The sequence below is a fragment of the Columba livia genome, chromosome 13 (assembly GCF_036013475.1).
Source record: "Columba livia isolate bColLiv1 breed racing homer chromosome 13, bColLiv1.pat.W.v2, whole genome shotgun sequence".
NCBI lineage: Eukaryota > Metazoa > Chordata > Aves > Columbiformes > Columbidae > Columba > Columba livia.
Window position 1 is genome coordinate 21,031,586 of NC_088614.1, and position 23,091 is coordinate 21,054,676.

Here is a 23,091-nt window from a genome sequence, read left to right on the forward strand (position 1 = left end):
CTTTGTCCAGCTACAGGTACACGTAGAAAGACTAAAACACAAATTATATTTGATTTTCTTGCAATGTAGCAGTTCATTCAGAGAATTCTAGATGAGATATCTCTAAAGTTTGGTGGGAACAAGAAGGCATGATAAATCCTGAGGCTTTTCCAAGGTCTTAGCTTGTCATTTTATGGTTACCTTTCACTGAGAAAGGGCATCTTGCTGCTTCATTTTCTATTAAATAATGAAAACAAACAAAAAAAAAAGTTGTGTTTTCTGCTCGTTTTATTCTGCATGCTGTAGTGACATGTCCAGTCTTTGATTACAAAAAACCTCAACCCACCAAAAAAATTTCTCCTGTTAAAGGAAAGAAGCATAATGACTCACAGATAACAGAGTGAGTATGAGATTCCTTTTTAATATTGTGTCATTGTTCTTCTCTGCTTTAAACCAAAAGGAGGCTGAGGCTATTTCATATCTGGCTGCCCATTTGTATCCATGGTAAATAATCACACAAAAATAGCATTTTAGCTCTGATTTCTGTTGCATTGATTTATCAAAGCATTTTCTTTTACTGTTCGTTTTTGCCATGTTGTCCACTTTAGCCTGTGCTAATTCTTGGTATGTAGAAATAGTAAGCTGTTAAATGAAATGATCATACAGTATCTAAATCACTGTTTTCAGAGGAAATAAGGTACTGGAGCTACTCTTAGTATACTAAGAGTAAAAACTAAACAAACAGAAAAGTTGCACAGATCATCACTGAAGGATAGACCTATATAACCTTGTCCTAGAAATTACACATGTACTCGGTTCACATTGCACAGTTGAAGGGCTCTTGGGGAAGTTACAAGCTGCACTAAAATTATTTAATACAATAGAAAGCTCTCAACTTTATAGAAATACAGTGGAAGAGCGATCCACTCAGAGACTGGAAACCTTTATATTTTGGACCCATTTATTGCATGGACTACTTGCCTCTTATCCTTTAGCTGCAAATCAGACAATTTTTGTGTCCACAAGCAGAAGCTTACTACTCATGTATAAGAGTAGGATAAATCCTTAAACAGAAGTCTGGGGACAATCTGGTAGTGTAGTTTACAGAAGATCCTATTTCCACTTGTTAATAGGCATCTTATGTTGTATTAGGTCCTCTGAACTGCTGAGAAATAGCTTCTATTAACTACAGACACACAGATTAATTTAAATGAGGCAAATTGTATTCAAGGATCTCCAAGTAAGGAATTTAAATATTTGCTTGCCTGTTTTGCCTAAGAAGTTTCAGACTGACTCCATCTCAAGTGTCATATCATTTGGATCTGATCTTTTTCAAAGCTGTGGCACTTGATATTTCTGCTAATACAGTGATGACCTGCTTCACAGGCTGTGTCTGCCCTGAGGCGGCTGGTGACGGTGGCTGTGCTTCCCAGTCCAACGTACAGAATTGCCACTTTAAGTTTCTGATGAACATGCTTGCTTGGATCTCACATGTCCTACTTCAAGCATTTATCTTATCATGTAGCTGTTGTACAGGACTAAATTAATCAGGCTAAAATTTCATAACTGTTGCACAGGTTATGTACTGTAACACCTTGCTCTGTAACCTATTTTCCAGCTAAATAATGCTACTAAAGTTAACCACAGTTAAAAGATGTCGCATAACCAATAACTTCTGACACAAAATGTATGGTCAAACTATGTGGCAATGGTCATTCATAATTAATGCATCTGTTTAATTTGTTTCAGTAACTAAGTAGCATTGGTGATACAAGAGTAATTTTTTTCTTGAGTTAAAACATGTGGAAGGAAAATGGGAGGAAGGTTGACTTCTGATAAATTAGCCAGACGATGAAAGGCAATGTGGGCATAGTTAACACTGAGGTATAAAATATACCTGTTAAAAATGAACAATTGGTGTAGGACGTGTTACAGAAAGTCTCATGTGTATTCTGATGGCCGTAACAAAAGATGTTGAAGATGTTCTACAAGGTTACATTTGGATATTTTTCTTATGTTTTTCAAATGTATAATTTGTAGTTTAACTTCTGTAACTCGCTTCTAAAAACTCAGTAATGTAGTCTATGGATCTGGAATCCATAGACATGTTACAGCGAATGCCACGACAGGTCAGTCCGGATTGCAGTACACAATATTATCAAATGAGACAACACAGTGAAATAATAAAGTTCGTTCAGCCATATGCTTTTTAATTTTGAAGTAATATGCACTTTATATATTTACAAACAGTAACCTTGAACTCCCCACAAATGCTCTAAACTGATGGTTGGTAGGGCACTGTTGATCAAAAGAGTTTATCCAAAAAACTCAAAACCTTTTGGCATTTATATACTGAAGAGGCCAATAAAAGCTTTGGGTAGATATACTCAGAGAACACTTTACCAATGAAGACTTGTAAACATTACTTTCAAACAAAACCACAGTTCTTTCAAGCACATATTAACAAATAACACTCTTACTGTTGCTCACAAGAGACGGTTACTGGAGCCAGTGATTAACAGCAGTAGTTACATTCAGGAGCATGCAGACATTCAAACGTGGGGACATGTAAGCTGATACAGAGCCACCAAATGCAGAAATACACATCACTGATACATGTCATGTGAAATATTTTACTGACCAGTAGGTAAAAAATGTAGCAAAGCCTTCAATGAGATTTGGAGACCCCATCGCAGCTAGTGAGCTAAAAATATGTGTAGCTCGCATATGGTCAAACTTGTTTAGGAAACAAAGACATATTCAAGGACTTTTTAGTTTGAATTTTCCCAAACTGCCTTTCTGTGCTCTCTAAACATCACAGCACTCATTATTTACATCCTCGTGACTCTCTACATTCACAATTAACTGCTCTTTTCTTGTCTGTCTGTATTCTACCTTCTGTGTAACTCTTATTTTGGATTGTATGGCCATAACTACAACTGTGTATGGATCCTAACTTGTGGGCCCTATAAAGACATTCAGATACTTCTGCTGCACGGAGCCCAGTGCCTAGCAACGTACCTTGGGACAACCTGTGTCAAGTGGCCCAACAGCCAGATGGAAAAATGCCTCCTACCACTGCCATATCTGACAAAATCCACACTTTTGCAGGCTGCGCCACTCCCTGAAATGTACTTGTATACCCAGACAGCACCTTTTCCTCCTGAATTCCTCCTGAAATTTGTGAGCCCAATTCACACGTTAGTGGTTGAGAGCACGGTAGAGAAGTTCTCCGTGCGTACTCTGACCCGTTTCTCGGTGGGAGCCGGCCGCAGGAGGAGCTTGCAGGCAAAGACTTGCCGGCAGGCTTTGCGGAAGTTTTCCGAGAGGAAAGCGTAGATGATGGGGTTGATGCAAGAGTTCCCGTAGGCTAAGCAGTGGGAGATGATGCGGAAGGCGAAGGAGGTGTTGTTCAGGGGAAACTGCCCGAACGCTGCCCACATCGTGATGATGTGGTGTGGCAGCCAAGACAGCAGGAACACAGCGACCACGAGAAGCACCGTCTGAGCTGTCTGGAAAAGACGAGATCGTGTGTTAAATGGTCACAGTGATCAGGCGAGTCCGTGGTACGGGTGAGTTTGCCCTCCTCTGTCAGTGGTGGAGGCAGCATAACACAGCAACACTGATGGCTGCCAGGTGGGCAAACTATGACAATATGAAAAAGGATGCTAAAAAACAACCCTTCTCCCTGGAAAACAAAGATTGCCTGGTTTTGGCTCATGCAAATAGTTCTATAGGCAATGAAGATAGTGCCCATAAGACTTCAAACAATACAGGTGCTGCAACAGTAATGCTAACTGTGGTACGTGGAAGAGTGGAAATAACATTCCCTAACATTTGGAGGCTGAGGAATGGTCAGGCTGTTGAAAGGAACTGCCAGGGAAAACCGTCTAGCTGGCAGGAAGCGGGTCCCTGAGGGGGGTCACGCAGGCTGACTCCATGTGTTTCTGGGGAGAAAGATTTTTCCAGTAGCTTAGGAGAGACACCAAGAAAAACAATGCATGGAGGATTGGTTTTTTGGTTTTGTTTTTTAATATGCAGTGCTCTTTGGTTAGAAATGCTCCTAGCTAGATGATTACCTGAGGGAGTCTCACTGTACCTGCGGGGTCCCGGCCTGTGCCCCCACAGCACTTTCTCTCCAGTGAGGCTGGCCAGCCACTGCTGCAAACTGTCATTTGCAAGCCCCAAAGCACATCCTGAGGTAAAATTTCCCTGAAAACAGTGTTCTTGAAGGTCACCATCCAAAATGAAGGTTAACATGAGGTGAGCTGCTGACCGCAGCTGTGGTAGCCCCACAGGTGTGGCTGGGGAAGGGAAACAAGGGCTGAGGGACATGGCGGAGCAGCGTGAGGGGTGAAGGGTGCAGGGAGAGGCAGCCTTGACCAAAGGTAGGTGGTAGGAGCTGCCTGAGCTGCTTTGGTGTGTGATTTAGCAGGCTGGTTCTTTGAGCTTTGTTCCTTTGGTTGAGAGGAAATGGTGGGTTGGAGAGAGTGGCTCAGGCTGTGAGAAACCGGGGTGGGGACAGGATGGAACATGCAGTCTGGGGTGTCAGTGTTTTGGGGTGTCTGTGAAATTCACATCCCTGGAAACATTTTTAAATTTGAAAAACCATTTCAGGTTGTTCAGTTTGCGAGTCCTGTTATTTTTTTCTTTAAAGATGTACAGGACAAAACTGAGTAAACACTGAGGAACCCTGGTGTGCTGCAGAGTCCGGTAAAACACCACAGGGCCATGTTATCAGAATAGACCTTGGTTTGCATTAATTTCTGTTGTTAAATCATCTTATTTACTGCAAACGTATGTTCAGAATTCCTAGGGCTGGGCTTTAAACTTTTCAACACCGACAGAGGGATGTGTTAGCTTTCTTTGCAGCCTTGTCCAGAGCCACGTGTCGTTTTGAGGTTCACAGGGCGCGCTAGCAGCCGTTAAAACACCGGCTCCTCCGTGACCTCTGTGGCTTGAGTTTGGATTTTCTGTGCTGTATGCATTGCCATGTTCCGCGGCTCAAACAATGTGAATTAGGATGATGAACCTTCTGCCCATTATAAGTGTTTTGTAGGATCTGGGGTGAAGGGAACGGTATCATACAGAGACTTCAACAAGATAAATGAAAACTGTAGATGCCGAAATAAGTCATGACTTATAAAAAAATTTTCTGTTCTATTACTGGGGTTTTTTAGAAGCAGACGATATTAGAGAATAAAAGCAGTGTGTTTTCAGCCAGCATGTGGAATGCTGCTTATGAGAAGTTCCTTCCTAAGCTTTAGGGCATTTGCTTTGTATCTTGACTATGTTTTGTCTTGGAAGTGATCTATCCTGAGGAGTCTGCATAGCACAAAGCAGAAGACATATTATAGTTCCTGGAATTCTGAATGGCAAAACAAACTGTTTGCAGTGGTAATACAGGCAACCATTTCACTGGAAAATACTGTTCAACAAGGACTCTAGTCTGTGATTTTATTCTTTTGAGCCCTTTACTCATGTGTATAGCCCAGATGAATTTGGTAAGATCTGAACAAATAGGTATTTGCAAAATTTACTACTTATCTTTATTAAAACAAACAAAAACTCAACCAAACACACACCCAGCCCCACCTTCCCCATCCCCCTCAAACAAATCAACCAAAAAACCCCAACAAAACCTCACTGGGTAAAGAGAACACCACCACACACCAAAAAAACGCAACAAAAACCAAACCAAACAGAACCCCAGAACGGAGCAAACCCTTCCTTTAGGTGTAGGAGGAGGGTAACAGCTCCAGAGTCCCGCTTTCTTGAAATTATAGGAATGAAGTAGGAACTAAGTGGTCAGGAACTAAGTAGTTCCAGGCTGTACTCTTCTTGTACACTTTGTTTTCCATATCCTTGTAGTGAAGATGCAGGCTGAATTAACAGATGTGAATCAGGTAATTTAATTGCCTCCTAATAGAAGACTTTATTGCTATGTTGCACTTTCTTTTGATGGATCCAGGCAATTAGGGTTTGGCCACTGAAGTCACACATATTTTTTTGGAACAAGCTAGGTGTTCTGTATATGCTAAATTAACCTTTCAAACGTGGAGCAAGTTTCATTTGTTAAACATCTTTGAGCAATATAAGCAAAAGCTGTTCACTTAATATCTGAAGAAGTTCATTAATTAAAACCAAGCAAAACTACTTGTCACTAATAGACCAATTAAGTACACATGAAGGAAGCTAATTTTACAAAACTGATGCACATACGAATTTCCTATCAGGCTCTAGTGTGAAGTGATCTTAAGAAGATCTGCTTTGAATGTCTGACACTCAATATGTTTCAAGTATACTTTGAAAGCATATGCAGGAATTGAGTAATTATGCAACCTACCCAAGAAGGATACTTATAAAGTGTTTAGAGAAGCGGTTAAAACAAGAAATACTTGAAATAGGTACACTAAAGTTGCTGTTTGGCCTGCAGAAAGGCTAGATGAGCAATTTCTGCACAGATGGTGTTGGAAGGAGACAAATTGTGGTAGATGACGTGTGTGTATAGAGAAATGTATCTGATTTTTCCTTCATCTGAAAGGATCACCTATTTAATTAGGGCAAACTGTACCAAATGGAACAAGAATTGCTACTGGGTATTCCAGAGTTATGGCCAGGGAAATACTTAAGGGGAAGGAAGAAGAAGTGCTGTACCATTAACTTGTTTGAACAGGTGAAGTCAAAGGTGTTTTTTTAAGTTTGGTCCTCTCAGCCGTAATGGAAGAAAAATCAATGGAGGTGCTGGTTCTGGTTATTCTGAGGTAGAGCTGCAGCATGCTGAAAATCTTGTATCTTGAATTCCTCGTCTTGTGAGTGATCTAGATTTACAGGGATCCTGTAATGCTAGTGAATAAATCCCTGGATGCAACTTATCATGCCCAGAAGTGGTTCCATATCACAGAACATGTGTAGTGTGTTGCAGCTGTGGTACCAGTGTCTGTCTTTTTGTGCTGGAGTCGTATAAAAGGTTTGATTTTCGTGTCTTGCCCTCTTTTCAATCAAATGGCCATGTTTGCTGTAACAACCCTCATTTTTGTCACGGACAGCACCGTGGCAACATCTTGTAGGGCTGCCCTAGCATGTCAGGTAGCAGCTGAAACTGGCCAATAAACACAGTTCTGCTTATCTCATACAACTTGAGCCTGGGAAAACCCTTTTCTTGGGCTTGCAAAGGGGTCCAACCAGGATCTGAACCTACCACCTACTCAGATGCAAACCCTAAGAAAAGTCTTAAATGCAAACTGCTACAAAACTGAATTGCTTCACTTTCAGGATTCTTCATGTATTTTCCTTTTAGCTTGCTGAGGTATGCTCAAAACACCCAGATATTTTTATAGTCCGAGTATTTTACTGGCTGCCAACGCAAAAAGGTAGTATTTGTGGGATTCTGTTACAGCACAATAAATCAAAAAGGCAGTCTAGCAGGCCTGTATATAGAGATCAACATAACATTAAAATAATGGCGTTATCATGTACTGTGTCTATAAAGGTATAACAAACTGTCAAGATGAATTCTGAACCTGAGCTGAAAGATGGGTATGTGGATGGAACTGGAAAGGCTGTTGGTTATTTTAGAAACCTGACATATCTATTATATTACAGTCAGTGTACAGATTAAACCAAAGGTATTTACCTTCTTCTTTGACCTTTCTGACTTCTTGGAAATGTTCTTTACTTTCGTATGGAGATGATATAAAACCTTGGGAGAAACAAAGTAACAATATATTGAATGGAAATTGGATTATGTACATTTGAACTTCTCATAAAAGCACCAAAAATTAAAAGAACTGTCTTAGCATGGCTTCAACCAAAGTTGGATTTGATACTTTAAGACTTTTAATTCTAAGCCCTCCGCAGTTCTTTCGCATTCAGAAAACGAGGTTTGGAAAAAGCATTAAAAACCACTATGCTTCCAGAAGATGTAGTTCAGCATATATTAAGAGCTCAGCTGGCACTATGCTAAGGAATCTTTACATGGATTTTGAATTTTAGATTGTGCTTTGGGTTATCTACGTTTATTCCCTAGGTGGATTATATAGAAAGGCAGGGGGCAGGCTGCCAGTACTGAACCCTGTTGCGACTGTCCTGCTGCTCCTGAGCACAGCACTAACAGATGGGGCAGCTGGAGCAGGTTCTCCTTTCAGAGGGAGAGTCATTAGAACTGCTAGAGCACTGCAGGAAAATTCTCAGTTAACATCTAAATCAAGCTTTTGAAACCAGACTACGGCATGGCAGTAACCTGCCAATGTTTATACGTTGGCCTTCGCAGCCAACAGACCACCGTCTCTAAAGCAATTAATGAACAAAACAATGCCTCTATTAGATGCAGCTCACCTTCCTGTCGCTGCTGTCTCACCTAAGGCACTGAGGGGACAAACAGCTGGGGCTGCAGTGGCGGGAGTTAAGAGCTCTAGTGGCTTTTTCCTCCTGTGACAAGCAAGGCCTGAAGTTTAGAGATTGCATTGTCTTGTCCTTAGCACTGATGATAGCAGACAGATTAGTATTGGAATTAATGCATTTTTTGATTAAACAGGCATGAACTTAAATTCCAGGAAAATATGTTTTTTTCCAAGAGGATAGACCTGCAACTGACGAGTGACAAGGAATCCAGTCCCTGTCAGTCCCTGCATGGTAGGGAGTGTGCTAGCACAGCTCACACACTTAATATCAGTCTTAAACATGCTAAAGATCAGTAAGGGGAAACAAAACACGCACGCTATAGCAATGCACAAGAAGAAAGGAAGAGATTTATTGCTGAATAAAACCTCCTATCTTAAGATCTCTTTTCGCAAGTTTCTGCAAGAAACTATATCTGAGCTTTGTGACCAAGAAAAAAAAAAAAAAGAAAGAAATAGGGGTGATGTCCCTGCATATGTTTAGTTTCTCCCTCCATGGTATTTCTTCTTGTCAGGAACAAAGGGTTGCTATCAAGAGAGAACAAACTGAGAAACAGGAGAAAACCAGCAAGAATCTTTAGGGAAATTGAGTGTCATGCTGGATGTCAACTTAGCAGTTGTCATTGTTTGTGAGCTGGTGTGATTTCATTGTTTTCCTTCCCTCCCCTTGCCTCTGAGAAGTATCCTATACTAGGAGAGAATATAGAAAGGATTTGATCTACTATTTGTTGTCTGCGTAGCTTGAGTGTATACCTCCAAGCAACCAAGAGTCTGGGAGTGATCCTTCCCTCCATTTAAACCTTACTCGTCTGCCTGTCACCCACCTTGGCATAGCAGCAGGTGATGAGCACCAGGGGCAGGAGGTATCCCACCAGCAGGATGGTGATCTTGTACATCTGCTTGGCTGTTGAACTGTTTGCCCAGTGCTCCCAGCAGAAGGAGCTGTTGGGTGCTTGCTGATGACCACTCATGAGGGCCTGGTGCTGGGCCACGGGGATGGCAATGAGAAGAGACAGCAGCCAAATTACACCCACGCCGAGGGCAGCGTTGCGCTTGCTGCGGATGCAGGGTGAACGCTTTGCATGGACCACAGCAATGTATCTGTCCACAGACATAGCCACCAGAGTAAAGATGCTGACCAGCATTGTTGCCATGGCCAAGTAGTGAACCCACTTGCAAAAGAAGGCACCAAAGATCCACTCTGGCAGGGAGTAGATGGTGGCCTGGAAGGGGATGCAGAAGACCAGAAAGGAGAAGTCTGCAATGCTCAAGTTCAGGATGAAGATATTGGTAGCGCTGCGTGATGGGCGTCCCCCAGGCCGGAGACGCCCCAAAACAACTAACACCAACGTGTTTCCCACCATTCCCAGGATAAAAATCAACCCAAAAAGCACTGGTACAATCACTACCTCTGGGCCACCTCTGATTGGTCCTGACCAACATGTTGGGGCCTCTGTTTGGTTTGTCTCAAGGCTGCACTTGCTGGTTTTGGCTCCGAGGGAAAGCACAAAGTTGTCTGTCTGCTCCTCCATGGAGCCAAGCTGCTTGGAAGGCAGGGAGCAGTCGCTGTAGCCCTGACTGCTGTCGGGCAGGTCAGTGTTTCTTGGTGGTGGCAAGAGGTTGAATGCTTGGCTTTTCCAGTACTCTGTACCTTTCCTTTGGGGAGCAATTTTCTTCAGATGAATCCTTCAAGCTTTATCTCTGGTGCAGATGCTTGCAGGAACTGGCAAAAAAGGGGGTTGAAGAATTTGTCTCATCCAAGAGGAACTGCAGGTTTGGCAGCTGCTGCTGGAGAAGTTCTTGTGGCAGAGGAAAAGGCCATGCAAGAAGGGCTGAGGATGAAGCTGCCCTGGGAGCTTGGAGCAGAGGCAAAGCAGCTGCAGCTCAGCTTCCTCCCGCCCCTCCTCTTCTGCTTCCTTCCACTCCAGTGCCTGGATCTGCGGCTGTCGTACGCGCTCTCCCAGCTCTGCTCGGAGCTGCGGCAGTGAGAACAGATGCTGTCTGTGACCTGAGCCCTTCAGAAAATAACCCCTGATCAGCTCTGTCCCCACACATTCCTGCTTGCCAGGAGGGGAACAGTGGAGCAAAAGCAAGCTCTCATCCAAAGGGGCGGGTTGAGCAGCAGCTGCGGAGTGAGTGTGTGCAGTTCTGTGAGGAGCAGCGTTGGAACTGGCTGCATGAGGAGGAAAGAGGCTATAATATGTTTTGTTTATCGACAGAGCAGAATTCTTTTGTTTCATAGTAATTATTGTGCTCACATTAGAGCATAAAGCAATCTGGATAGCTGTGTTTTCAGGACAAAAAACTGGGAAAAGCTTAGATTCAGCAGGTAGGTCCTGCCACATGTGGGATTTCTACCCACATTCCTTAGTACCTGAATATTCATTAATTTTGTTGATCCAGCTTTAAAGAAGTTCTGGGCTCAACCCAGTAGTGCCAAGAGCAACTGTACCGGAAAAAAGGGAAGGTCCATGGAACAGAATTATGGATTTTAAAAAGAGGAGTTTTATTAAGGATTAATGGCTCAGTTATTGTGGTTTTGATGTTTACTTATAGAAACAATACATATGTTTTAGAAAGCACTAAGTAACTTCGTTTTAATCATCTGTTTCCTCATATTTCCTAAGGGATTCTGTGAACTCTACAGGCAATAAGGAGAGAAACAAAGTTTAGACAAACACTGCCTGCAAACAGTGATTTATGCACGCAGGACAGCTTCTTGCATAGAAGAGCTTGTTTGTATTGCTTAAGTGTTGGCTGAGGTAAGAGCTTGTGGAGTATACAGCCATGTAACAATGGCAAAACAAAGCATATTCTTAAATGTAAACACTGAAATTATGACAAACTGAGCAAAAGTGATCTGTGCTTTCCATCCCCATCAAGGACAGGAAGATCATAAGGGTGTATCTACCCAAATTTGCATCAAAAGTGCAGCTCTGAGCTGAGACTGATAATTGCTCTCGCTGCTTGTGGCTTGTACCGCAGTCACTCTCCAAATCAGCTTCCTAGCAAACACATAATCTAGAATATGATAAACTGAACTCTGGAAATGTCCTGGTCTGGCAGAACTTCATGTTATATTTCATTCTATAACAAAGCAGCTGATTTCCTGAGTAATGTAAGCTATAGGAAAATAGTTACCTGTAGCGGTGCAGGGACAAACCCAATGTTATAAAAAAATCTTGGATGTATAAGAAAAAGCTAAGGTATTTATTTAGAAGCTTATAGAACAGATAGAATTAAATAATAAAAACAAAAAAACCCCACAACTTCTAAAGAATTACAGCTTCAGTGTGACATAATTTGGCACCACCTAAGCCACAGACATACGCGGCTCACGTTCAAACAGTTGTCTTTAAGAGTGCGTCTGCAGAAAGCTTCAAAACAAAGCAGAGATTTGCATTTCTCATCCTTGATGAGCTGTTTTGTAATGACTTGCAAAGTCAGTCTCCAAGGTAGAAAATTATGTTGGTAATAAACAGATCACTTCAACCTAATGTAGATCAAGGGAGCAGAAACATTTCGTCCAACCTTCCTCTGAGCACTCTACCATATTGTTACTAAAACAACTGATAATAATCTCTTTGCCAAGCACTTTTATCTTTTGAGGGTTTTTTTGTATTGTATGCCAAGGCAAAGGCTTTCTTTCTCAATACCAGAACTTTCAGTCTGCTAAAGAAGGAAACTTAAATATACATTCTGGTAAAAGGCTCAAGACTCTCAATAGCTCCTACATTCTTCATATGCTCTGTTAAAATAGCTTATCTGCCTTACAAAAAAACAGTCTGTTTTTTTTAAAGCAGAATGTCTTTCGCTCCCTGTCTTCTGTGACTCGAACGTTCAATGTTCAAAATGCTTTTTTACAGCTCAACTTAATGCTGTCTTCAGCTTATTCTAACTTCTTCACTAGGAGGAGAAAGTAAGTCATGTGAAACTTGCACTGATCTATAGATTTGGTATGCAGTACATGCTTAGGTCAGGAAAGGTTGTAATATGCCAAAACTGATTTGGTCTTTTGTAATTAGATACTCTGTAGGGTTACATGGGAGACTGTTTTTAGTTAAGCATGGTGTTATATACAAACAATCATGTAATATAAAACTGTCAATGAATAACATAAATAACTTGCATCCTTCTCTCTACATTGCAGTAGCTCTAGGTAATATAAAGGGTAATTTGTTAAAATCCGTTTTAACCTGTGTTTGAAATCTTCCTGCTCCCACAATGAGTGACCCAGTAATGCAAGGTCTGATTCTTCATTTGACTTTCTTTGAGATTATCTAGGTTAACTGTATGTACGTGACAGGAACTCTTGAGCACGTTTTTCTGTGAACTGCAGTGGGAATCTCTTCAAAGTGAGGTACAACTCAGCCCTACTGAACAACTGAAGAACAGACTTGAAGACTGGAGTCGAACTGTTGAACTGCTCAGCTATCTTTGATTTGTCAGCTGTAAACCTTTGAGTGAAACCTTTTCCTTTTGGTAAAGAATCAGTAACAATACTTCCCCAGTACTTGAGAATATTCTCAAAATATCCACAGAGATCTTTGGCCATGCTGACGAATTAGACTGCCAAGAAATGAAATCAGCAGTTCAGTGAAAGTTTTTCAGCTTTAGCTACATACTTAGTCAACGCTCTGAGTCCCATCAGTTCTGCTCTTGAAAGCAATGGCAACTTGAATTCAGGCAGAATTTAGGCAGCGATTTTCTCTATGTAAGAGGTATCGTGGTTGCACATACGGATAAAAGCAGCAGTGTGGAAATACTGGGCTCTCTTTACGTAAACTGAAGTGTGTGATGACATTGACTTTGCTTTAGGCACTTTGGCAGCCTCTTTTGAAGAAGCACATTGAGAACTGGTGACCTCCCTCTCTCTCCTAAACTGACTTGTGTCACAGGCGGGCCTGGTTAAGCACACAGCAGTTTACATGCTCCTCAGTGGGGAGGTAAATCCTCTGCATGACTTTTTCATGTCTTCCTTACTGGACAGGCAGATGCATGGCAGCTATTGCTGATTATAAATACCCTACAAATTGCTTTTGCCTTACCTAGAATTTATAATAAAAATAAACCAACTCCTTTTGAACAGCCAAAAGTATCGTATCCACACTTTGCTTGCAGACTTTCTTCTGCAGTTCGATTCTTGAGAAGGCAGGTAAAAGTGTTTCACAAAGCTTGTTATTAATTTGTGACTGAGTAACAAATTATGATCTTGGCTCTAATAGAGGTTATATTGGAATAAAGCTACAGAGAGAAAAGATTCTTGGGTGTACAGTGTTGGCAGGTATATATAAAACTAGGACAAGAAGATGCCAAAACCATAATAAACCTCAAAACAAGATGCTTGTTGACACTGGTTGCTTATTCTGTAGAGAATAAGGAACATGTTTTGGCTTGTGTCATCAGGTTCAAGACAGCGTATCTCTTCCTGTGTGCTCCTGTGGTTTGTGCACAGCTCTTCCGTGAACTGAGCATGGTCAAAGTGACGTGAGCCGTGTCTCACATTTTGGCCTTACACAGAAGAACAAGATGTCTTGATTTGGGTCCTCATATGCGATATATTTGTAAACACTCTATGCAAAGGGTAATCAAATCTCAGTGCAGAGTCTGAGGAGACATAGTTGTGTTGTGAAAGCTAGAAGCAGAGCATCACTCTGGAGAGGCACTGCTCTCCTTGTTAAATATGAGACTTGCGGGTGTTCTGATGAAGAAGGGTGAGAAGATATTACAACTTCTCTGGAGTTTATGAACTTGGTCCTTTCTGATTTGAAAAACAATTCATTCTGACATTCACGACAGCATGAAAGCACTTAGTCAGCTTCTCATGGTGATAAACTAGTGTAAGGCCAGTTCACAAACCTGTTTTTCCTGTGTGTGTATCAACTTGACTTGACCTAGCTGGTTGGGTAAGATCACTTGTCCAGTTTCTGAAAAATTGGAGTATAAAGTGGCAGAAATAGAGTTTTGAGAATTCTCTTTTAAAAAGGAAATAGTACTTATATAGGAATAAACCCAGAGAGAGAAAACAATTTCTCTAAGTACTTTTTATTTATAAACGGTTTCTGGAAGCCTTTTTAGTTATAATTCCTAAACTGAGTAGGAAACAGCTTCTGCTGTGCACAAGGCTTTTGTGATCTCTTCTATTGCTTTTCTAAAAAGAGTATTATTTTCTTGCTGGGGAGGAACAAAAATAAAACCCACAAACAAACAAACCCCCCAAAAACAAACACACAAAACCAACCACCAAACGCATCCTCCCACAACAGCCGTCTGAAGCAGGCTGGTTTGCACCCTGGTTCACACAAACGGCCTACAGTCCTGATAATTCGCAATTTGCCATTAGATCACACATTAGGTATGATTTTAATTGGGAAGCTCCTGCCACCTTGTGGCAAGAACTGTCGCCTTTCTTGAATCAAAAGAATTCAGGTGGATACCGATACCTTTGTAGGACTAATGTATAGCCAAACAGAAAACAGGGACACCAGATGCTATGTTTGATTTACGTCACTATTTGGGCATTACCACTTGCAAATATTACTAGTATTTTTAAATAAGCATAATTTAAATGAATAGATAACTTTATTGCAACTTTTCTGCAGCTGCTTCCTCCATCGTTTTTGCCAACAGACTGCAGAAATTAGTTCTGTGGAAGTAGAATATTGAGCCAGAACCCACAACAACTTTGGTATTTGTATAAAAAGTCATTGGTGAGAGTTGTTGATGGTGTCAGTGTAGCATTAATTTGTGTTCATCCTGTAAGGTATCTATTTTCATTATGGCACCATTGGCTTTCAGCTGTAGGAAACATTAGGCTATAGCTTTCTTCTTAGTGACTACAGAACTTTTGTGGCATCTTGATGTGCTTCATGTAGCCTTTGCTCAGAACATGGGAAAATAAAAACAGCATCTGTGAAGATTAGTGTTTATCTTTCTGCTCCTTGCCATTTATTTTGCATTTGGTAACTGGTGTCAAAGGATGTGGTTCTGCATGTACATATCGTGAGAGCATATGGCATCATCTGAACTGTTTTCACGGATACTGGTCAAACCCGAGTCATGCAACTGTGGCAGCTTCAGCCACCCACAAGACAAGAGTAGCACAGGATGAAGAAGTTTTTAACTGACTTGCTTTGTAACCTCTTTGATTTCCCACATTTAGATTAATATTTCTCACAAGATCTTATCTGAGCAATGTATTGCAACCATGCTGGTTTAAATAGATTAAAACAACCAACGAACTTCCCATCACCACCCCCTTTCCAAGTGTGAACTCGCTCAATTTTAGGACCTGAACTTAATACTGAGATCAGGAGAAGAAACAGATGGAATTTGATTTGCAATAGCTAAGACTGCCTGTATTGCTATTTTTATGCTACCAGAAATCTTGATAAATGGGATTTCCTCTTCCTGACGTGTTATAACAATGTACACTTAAAACACTGATGCTTGCGATCAAGAAATGCTAAACTGATTGTCTTGGAGATTGCAATTGTTACATGTAAGTAAGACACCAAGTTTGGTTACTTGAAAAGCAGCATTTCTAATACTATGTTAATGTGGCTTGTCCCTAAGCTATTTCACTGTATGTGGTTTTAAAGCATATTCCCCCACAGAAGTATATCCACACCAGATGCTGGAGCGCTATTGTGATGCAGAAACCAAAGTGCAGTTAAAGGTGGCTGCCGCAGTAACATCTGCCTTCGCAAAGCCCCGCTTGCCCAGCTGTAGGAATCTAGTTTAGTCTGTGCTGGCAGCAGGAGCGCTAGCGCTTTGGGCGTGTTGTACTGAAATTAGTGAAGGTGCTCTGTGGCTGGAACAAGCCTTCCTTGTGTGAAAAATAGTCCCAACACATAATGTTATCCCCGTGTGTCCTCTCAGCAGCCGGTACGAGTGTAAGTGCTGCAGTAATTTTATAGCTTCTCGGCTTGCTCCAGAATATGTCTGAGGTAGATACAACATGATATAAACAAACAGGGATAGCTATTATCAGAGGGAGACAATAAAGATAGCTCTCAGTGTATTTGTTAAGAGAACAGTCCTGCCAGATGGACTCTGCAGTAAGGACATACGTCACAAGTGCCACATTATAAGAATTACTGTACCCAAGAAGCTGCTAAGGCTCATCCAGGGCTATTGGAATAAAAAGACAGAAGAAACCTGACTCTGAGCCAAAGGAAGAATTTGGCTTTGAGCAGCTATAAAAATCAGTTCCGTTCTGAATCTGCAAAGAGATGAGCTGTTTGAAGTCTGTAGAAGGAGCTTAGTGGCTCAGCAAAAATTGTTCTCAACCAGGGAGCTGGTGAGTTTAGTTTTCCGGGAGGCACATGGAAACACAGTGTTTTAGGTAGAAATTGGATCAAAGATCAAACTTGACTTTGCAAGGAAAGAAAATTGATGAAACAGGAAAAATAGTTGCAAGCAATGATGGTATATTATGTGATATTACTTACTTCAGAAGAAGAGGATGAAAAGTTGAAAATTAACAAGGAAACGTGAGCTAGAACTGGATCACAAGTGGGAAAATTAATCTGAGCGGCTTTCAGTTAAATTTGGGAGATAATTTTTCCTGTCATAGGCATAAAAATGGACCTGGCCTGAATCAAGCTTCAGATTAGGTAGAGGATATTTTCTAAAGAGAATATTTGTCTTTTCTCTTGATACTAAATTTGTATTGTTTAGGGTTCCTTAGTCCACTTGAGTTGATGATAAATATTTATAAGTGAACTTCACCCAATTAGGAATGTGCAGCAGAATGCCAAGTGATTTGTGGTTTCTGTTTAGGTTTTCCAGTTACTGGGAACTTGAGGATTGATGACAAATGTATATCCCAGTTGAGACATGACTTGTGCAACGGCTCTGTGGAGGTTTTGATTGTGAGACTTGGTTATTTCCTTGTGATGGAATCATAAACAAAGGCAGGGTGCCCTTTGGCTTTCTGTATAAAGTATGAAGTAAAATAGAAATCGTGATAAGCAAGGTTTGCTTCTTGGGAAAAGGTAGGATCATGGTTTTGCAGGTATTTCTTTGTTTACAAACTGTCAGCTCCCATGAAGGGACAGGAAAGTCCCAATAGGTTCAGAGACACAGGTGTATTTTGAAAAGTCACCTGTAACTTTTGAGCATTTTGACCTTTACAAATATCATATAATGACACTGGAAGTCCTGCTTAAAATCCAGCAGGTATAGTAACAAGGAGCAAATATTAATTGGCTTAGGTATAGTCAATGTGGCAAAATTAGGTCAGCAGTAAGGTACATACCTGTACCTGTGTTGACTGTAAATTCGCACGAAGAGACTCAGCACAGGTCAGCAAGTGGATGAGAGGCAGCTGGCACGGGCTGCAGCAGGGGGGTCCTGCTGAACCTGAGGGAAAAAGAGTAATGACCATATGGATACGCAAACAGTGAAACACGTACTTAGAAAGCTTGTATTATCCTTTTCCTTGAAGATACCAAAACCTCCACTGGATGATGGCCTAAGCAACCTGATGTGACTTGGAAGCTACGTTTGCTGAGATCAGGTGGATGGACTAGATGACATCCCACCAGAAATCCCTTCTGACCTAAGTTATTCTGTAATCAGAGGCACCTATTTCCAAACCAAGATAAACAGAGCAGTGTTAAATGCGTACGTTAGTTAGCTGATGTATGGTGGACTGCACAGCCTGCCACAAGAGGGAGGAAATGCCGAGTTTTGAACAGGGCACAGCCCAAGGCTTGTGTGTTCCCCGCCTGGGCGGTAGCCGGGCTGGAAGCTCTTCCACAGACCTCCCGTCTCCGAAAGGGGCAAGCGGTAGGTGGGCTGGAAGCTCTTCCGCAGACCTCCTGTCTCTGAAAGGCAAGCTGCACCGTCCCGTTGAGTGTGAAGCCTGGGCACGTCAGCCGAGGAAGTGAAGGCCGTTTCTCGGCTGCTGCCCTGGTGCCAGGAGGAGCTGGTGCCAAGCGTGAGCTTCTGCGGCCAGCGCAGTGGAATGTGGATTTCAGCTCAGCTGCACTTCCCTAAGAAGGTAACCTGCTCAAGGAGCCTGTAGACAAACAAGAAAGAGCTATAAATTTCATGTCAGCTTCCACTTTTCAGCTCTGCTGAGTCAGCAGGGAAAAAAGCTCTGTGGGGATTGTATTTCAAATGTTGTTTAAATAGGAGTGCCTAGTGTACCATGTTCTTAATCTTGTGTAATGCTTGCAATACTTCCTCAATTTGCAAGAACTGATTTCTGAATGATGATGTACTTATGTGTCTTTTCTTACCGAAACAGCTTCAAATGAGTCTCACTGTCAAATTATAAAGAATATTTTGCATGAAGCCTAGAAGGTACTTTTATATAGCAAATCTATAGGAAATTTTTGTAGCTACCAAGAATAACATTTCTGTACCAATACACAAAATCTCCATTTGGTAATGCATAGGTATGTATAGTTTTTGTTAGCAGTCAAACCACTTGAAGAACACGTAGGTACATTTCCTGTTTAAAAATCTTCCTGAAAATCGCTACGGACTTAAAGTTGGTGGGAAATTTACAATGTGTAGCAGTTTTTATCGCATCAGAACAGTGTTACTGTGTAAAAAAGGCTTGCTGCTTTCTCATTAGGCATTTTGAACTGACAAATTATGTGGGTTTCTGGAACAGCAGTTATACTGCACTGTGCCACAGAGTACATAACAAATATAAAATATTAGTGTCCCCTGTAGTGTCATTTTGCCAGGATCTGCAGAGTTCTAGATATACAGGTTGCAGATCTGATCTATATTTTGGTTTGAATAATTTGAATCTGAAGAAAGTCTGCAAAACCTGATTTGCCTTTGCGACGCCACCTTGCCAGAACTCTGATGCTTGGGGAGCTTTCTGACCTTTCTTCTTTACCATGTTACATGCTGAGCTGCCACAAACAAATTCAACATTTTCTAGAGTAGAGATACAATGATTTTTTCACTGCGGTAACAAAGTCTGCATTTGTGGTCAGATTGTACATTTGTATTAGTGCTTTAACATTTGAGGGAAATCTCTATAGTTGCCACAAAGCAGAAAAGAAGCAGTGTCTGCTTGCTCTCTTTCCTTTACAGTTGTGTAGATGTGCTGTGTCACTGAAGTTTTTGGGTCTCACAATGCATGTATATTTCTGATGCATATTTATGGGAAAAAGAACTTCTTCTCTAAGACTACACGCCCATCCGAGGAAGGATTTTGGGGATGTGTAATTGCTGTTCCTCAAAATCTTTCATCTGCGTGCCATGACCAGAAGAAAACAAAGTGCTCTCTTTTAGGCTGGAAAAATGTGGGCAGCACCAAAAAAAATGGAAAAAAATGAACAAAGCTCATTGTGTGTTTGAAAAATGCTCTCAAAACTGTTCGTGACCATCTCTACTGCCAGCTCTCTCTTGGGTATGCTGCTTAGCACAGCCGTGGGGACAGCCGGTAAGCTCCACCGTGACACAGGCACTCGAGCAGGCTTCCTCGTGCTCCAGCAGGTCCGTGCCTGTGAGAGCAACGAGGCTTCACCTCTTATGGTAAAACTCAGTTGTTAATGCTCAGGCGTGCTCAGCCTTGTGGCTTTTGTCTGTCTCTCACTATTTTGTAGCATTATATTTTGAAAGCAATATCCAGATATTGCCAGACTGTTAGAAATACTCTGAAACTGGGCAAAACCCTGCCAAAAAGAATGAGTCTGCCAGGACTAGGGGCTGGAGGGGACACGGCTTGCACCGGCCCTGGCATGGAGAGCAGCACGTTAAACAAGGGACAGGGGTCCAAATGGGGCGACTGGCAGGAAGAGCATTCCTGTCACGTAATCTGCTCTCGACAGCTTTGAAACCTGTTGTGGTCCATGCCGTAGGGAGTACACTCACGGAGGGCAGTGCTGGAGTAGTTGTGTGCTCACGTGTGTACGTGCTATTCGATGGGTTCTGGTTCGCATTCCAGGAAAGCAGCATTGCTAGATCTGAGAAAGAAGCAACATTAACAAAGGAGGCAGCTGACTCCCTGCGTCAAACGCTCCTGGCCAGCCCTTCCACTGAGGTCAGCACTCTTAAGCTTTTTACTCCAAAATTACTGGATTCGGCAATTGAATTTGTCAGAAAGTCTTAGAAACTTTGGATAGGAAATAATAGTGAAGTAAAGGATGAGAACCTAATAAGAAATCAATCAGTAGTTGTTCGTTTCTTAAGGAAAGTTATGAGAAATCTTTGTGGAGTTAAAACATAGTTTTTATCTGTAATAATAAAATTTGTTATGGAATTTATTTAAAGGAGAAAGCAATGAATCTTCTATGCTTCAGCTGCAAAGAAGTCTTGCCAACTGAGGTTCCATTGCATCTGTCAGTCTACGTGTGCTGTGGATAACATGTGCAATACCCAAGGGTGCAAAAGCTAAGAATTACTTTCTCTCTATAGGGAAGTACTGTACTTGCCCTAGTGGGGCAATTGGGACAAGCCGTCCTGCTTGTACCTTTCTCTTCCCTAGACTGCCTGAAATGCCTTGCAGCCATTACTGTATTTATTCCACTTTATCCCCATTTTAAGCAATAATTTTAACAGCACCATGTTTTCTTGTTGCTTGGTGGCACTTTATCGCACCTTTACACCGGGAGGGAAGGAACAGCAGGTTGGAAATGATAAATTGTAATACAGCACTAAGGAGGGTTCTAAGTAGGAGAACAGATAAACATTACATGATTCAGGGCTGCTGGTGGTAGAAGGAATTTCAAGCCAAAATTGAGAAAGATTTGAAAGACTGTCTTGATGACAAGGTAAATTTCAAAGGTATCAGTATCTTTGCTTAAAAAACATACTTTATAGTATGATGCATGTGTTCTCCTCCTAGAACTATGTGTAACATTTCTGTATGACTAATTGTGTTTAATTATTATTTAAGGAACAGTGAGAATCCAGGCTTTTGCCAGCAATCAGCAGGGATGCTTTTACCTAAGGTGCTGGTCACCTCGTGTTTTCTGTGCTGTTGCAACTAAGCTGCTTTCATGATCTGAGATAGTTAATTCAGAGCTACACTAGGAACTATCTGTATGAGCTCTTCAGCATAACTGGACTGGGGAGGATGAACCTTCTTAATTTTTCAGTATATGTTACTACTTCTAGCTGCAAGTTCTATTTTATTGCACTTTATATACTAGATTTGGCACAGCAATTCAACAAATTCGAGTCTTAATGTAATGGCTGTCATGAAGTGTTTTAATAAAGAATGAGATGGAAAATAAGGACTTTGAACGGGATGAAAGAAATGCCGTTCCCAGCTGGGATCGGCTGCACTCACACGGCGGCTGTTTCCTGATCCTCGCTCCCGGAGGCCTGGCCTGGCTGCGGGAGGCGGGGCCCAGGCCGCCGGCCCCGCTGCCCGGGGCGGGAGGTGGCGGAAGCACGCACAGAAGCTTTCCTGTTTTACTGTGCAACTTTCCATTAAAATGTAGCTATTTTAAAAGAGCAACCCCCCTCATCGCATCCTTATATGGCAGATACGGCCATCCTGCTGCTTGGAGCCCCGTCCTCCCTGACAGAGGAGCACTCAGCGTGACATGTGCTTTCTTGGCATTTGCATTCTAGTGATAGTAACTTCCTGTTCATGAAGGGCTTAGAGAATGTAAACCGACGGTAGAAGCTAACTAATGTGAAGTAGTAAAGCTTTATTTTTGTAGCATGTGCCTGCAAAGACTCACTCCGTGCCTACTGCAGCTCTCTAGGGACTGACATTGTGCAGTTCAGGCTGTGAGATGATGGCTTTTCTAAGCTTGATCTCCCAAAAATTGCTGTGTCTATCCTGTGTGCAGAGGTATGGTGCGGATGAAAAGCAGTTACACTCTCAGTGAGAGGTGCAAAGGTAGATATGGAAAGAAACGTTTCGACTCTGAAGTGTAATGTGGAAGAAGAGAGAGAGCTTCATTTTGCACTTCCCTCTGTATCTTTTCCCTATTGCGAGGGTGTCTCTACGTTGCAAGCCTGTGGTATCTTGTGTAGCTGGAGTGGAGCCGAAAGTCAGAATAAAGTTTTCTCTCTGTGCTCAGTGTCCCTTGCAGCGTTACACGTTTCTTTGGGACAGGCTCTGCTGCGGTGCCCAACTCAGAACCGAAACAGTGTTCCAGCTCCGGAGCAGCATCGCGAGGCTGCCGCTGGCTTTGTCCCGTGCGGCTGATGGCGCGCTCTGCTTCGCGCACCCCGGGGCTGGCGGGGACGAGCTCGGCAAGAGAACGAGCAGGCTGCTGGGGCTGCTCTACTTTATATCCCCAGTGTATAGTACCTTCCAGTTTTCTTCATAAGGTTGATTAAAATAGATCCAATGTAGGCAAATTGCTGCAGTCTTAAATGTGTGTAAGATTCCAGTAGGATTCTGTTTATCTTTTCTGTTTAGAATGTGCCCTTTAGCATAAATAGATTTTACTGAAAACAGGTAAGAGAAGGAAATCAAACACCACATCACATTAGCACACTAGGGCTCGTATTTTGAACCTGGGTTTTGCTGTACCTGGATATAATGTGTAAGCCTGTGTTTCTGTGACCTGCCTCATTTTTTTCCCAAAATACACAATCTATGAGTATTTGATTTCTTTGAGTAAAAGTAACAAGGTCAACTTGTTCAGCATTGATACATCACAGTTGTTTTCAATGACAATTCAAATATTTTCCTGCTAAAGGCAGTATTACAAAGAAATTGATAGAAAATGACCCTCCCAATATCGCGCCCCTCTCCCCCCGCATACAAGTATAA

General features: G+C 41.9%; 2 protein-coding genes across 7 annotated transcripts in view; one reads left to right on the top strand and one right to left on the bottom strand.

Annotated features, from left to right (window-relative positions):
- LOC102090666 (dipeptidase 2) overlaps positions 1-23,091 on the top strand; it is a 37,166-nt gene that overhangs the window by 2,472 nt on the left and 11,603 nt on the right. Inside the window, exon 1 of one of the 6 annotated variants that reach the window (XM_005507125.3) lies at positions 18,044-18,387. The exons of 1 other annotated variant lie outside the window; for it this stretch is intronic. The gene's annotated coding sequence lies outside the window, so the exon portion shown is untranslated. Of the gene's footprint in view, positions 1-18,043; positions 18,388-18,513; positions 20,395-20,473; positions 21,125-23,091 lie in introns of those variants that run through there. 4 more of the 6 variants (XR_010465836.1, XM_065028518.1, XM_065028516.1 and 1 more) reach the window with 4 other exon arrangements.
- On the bottom strand, positions 250-10,433 carry LOC102090481 (galanin receptor type 1). The gene is made up of 3 exons (XM_005507124.3): positions 9,203-10,433; positions 7,616-7,681; positions 250-3,491 (listed from the first exon to the last, which is right to left on the bottom strand). The coding sequence occupies exons 1-3, from the start codon at positions 9,908-9,910 to the stop codon at positions 3,174-3,176; spliced, it is 1,092 nt and encodes a 363-aa protein (XP_005507181.2). The 5' UTR covers positions 9,911-10,433; the 3' UTR covers positions 250-3,173.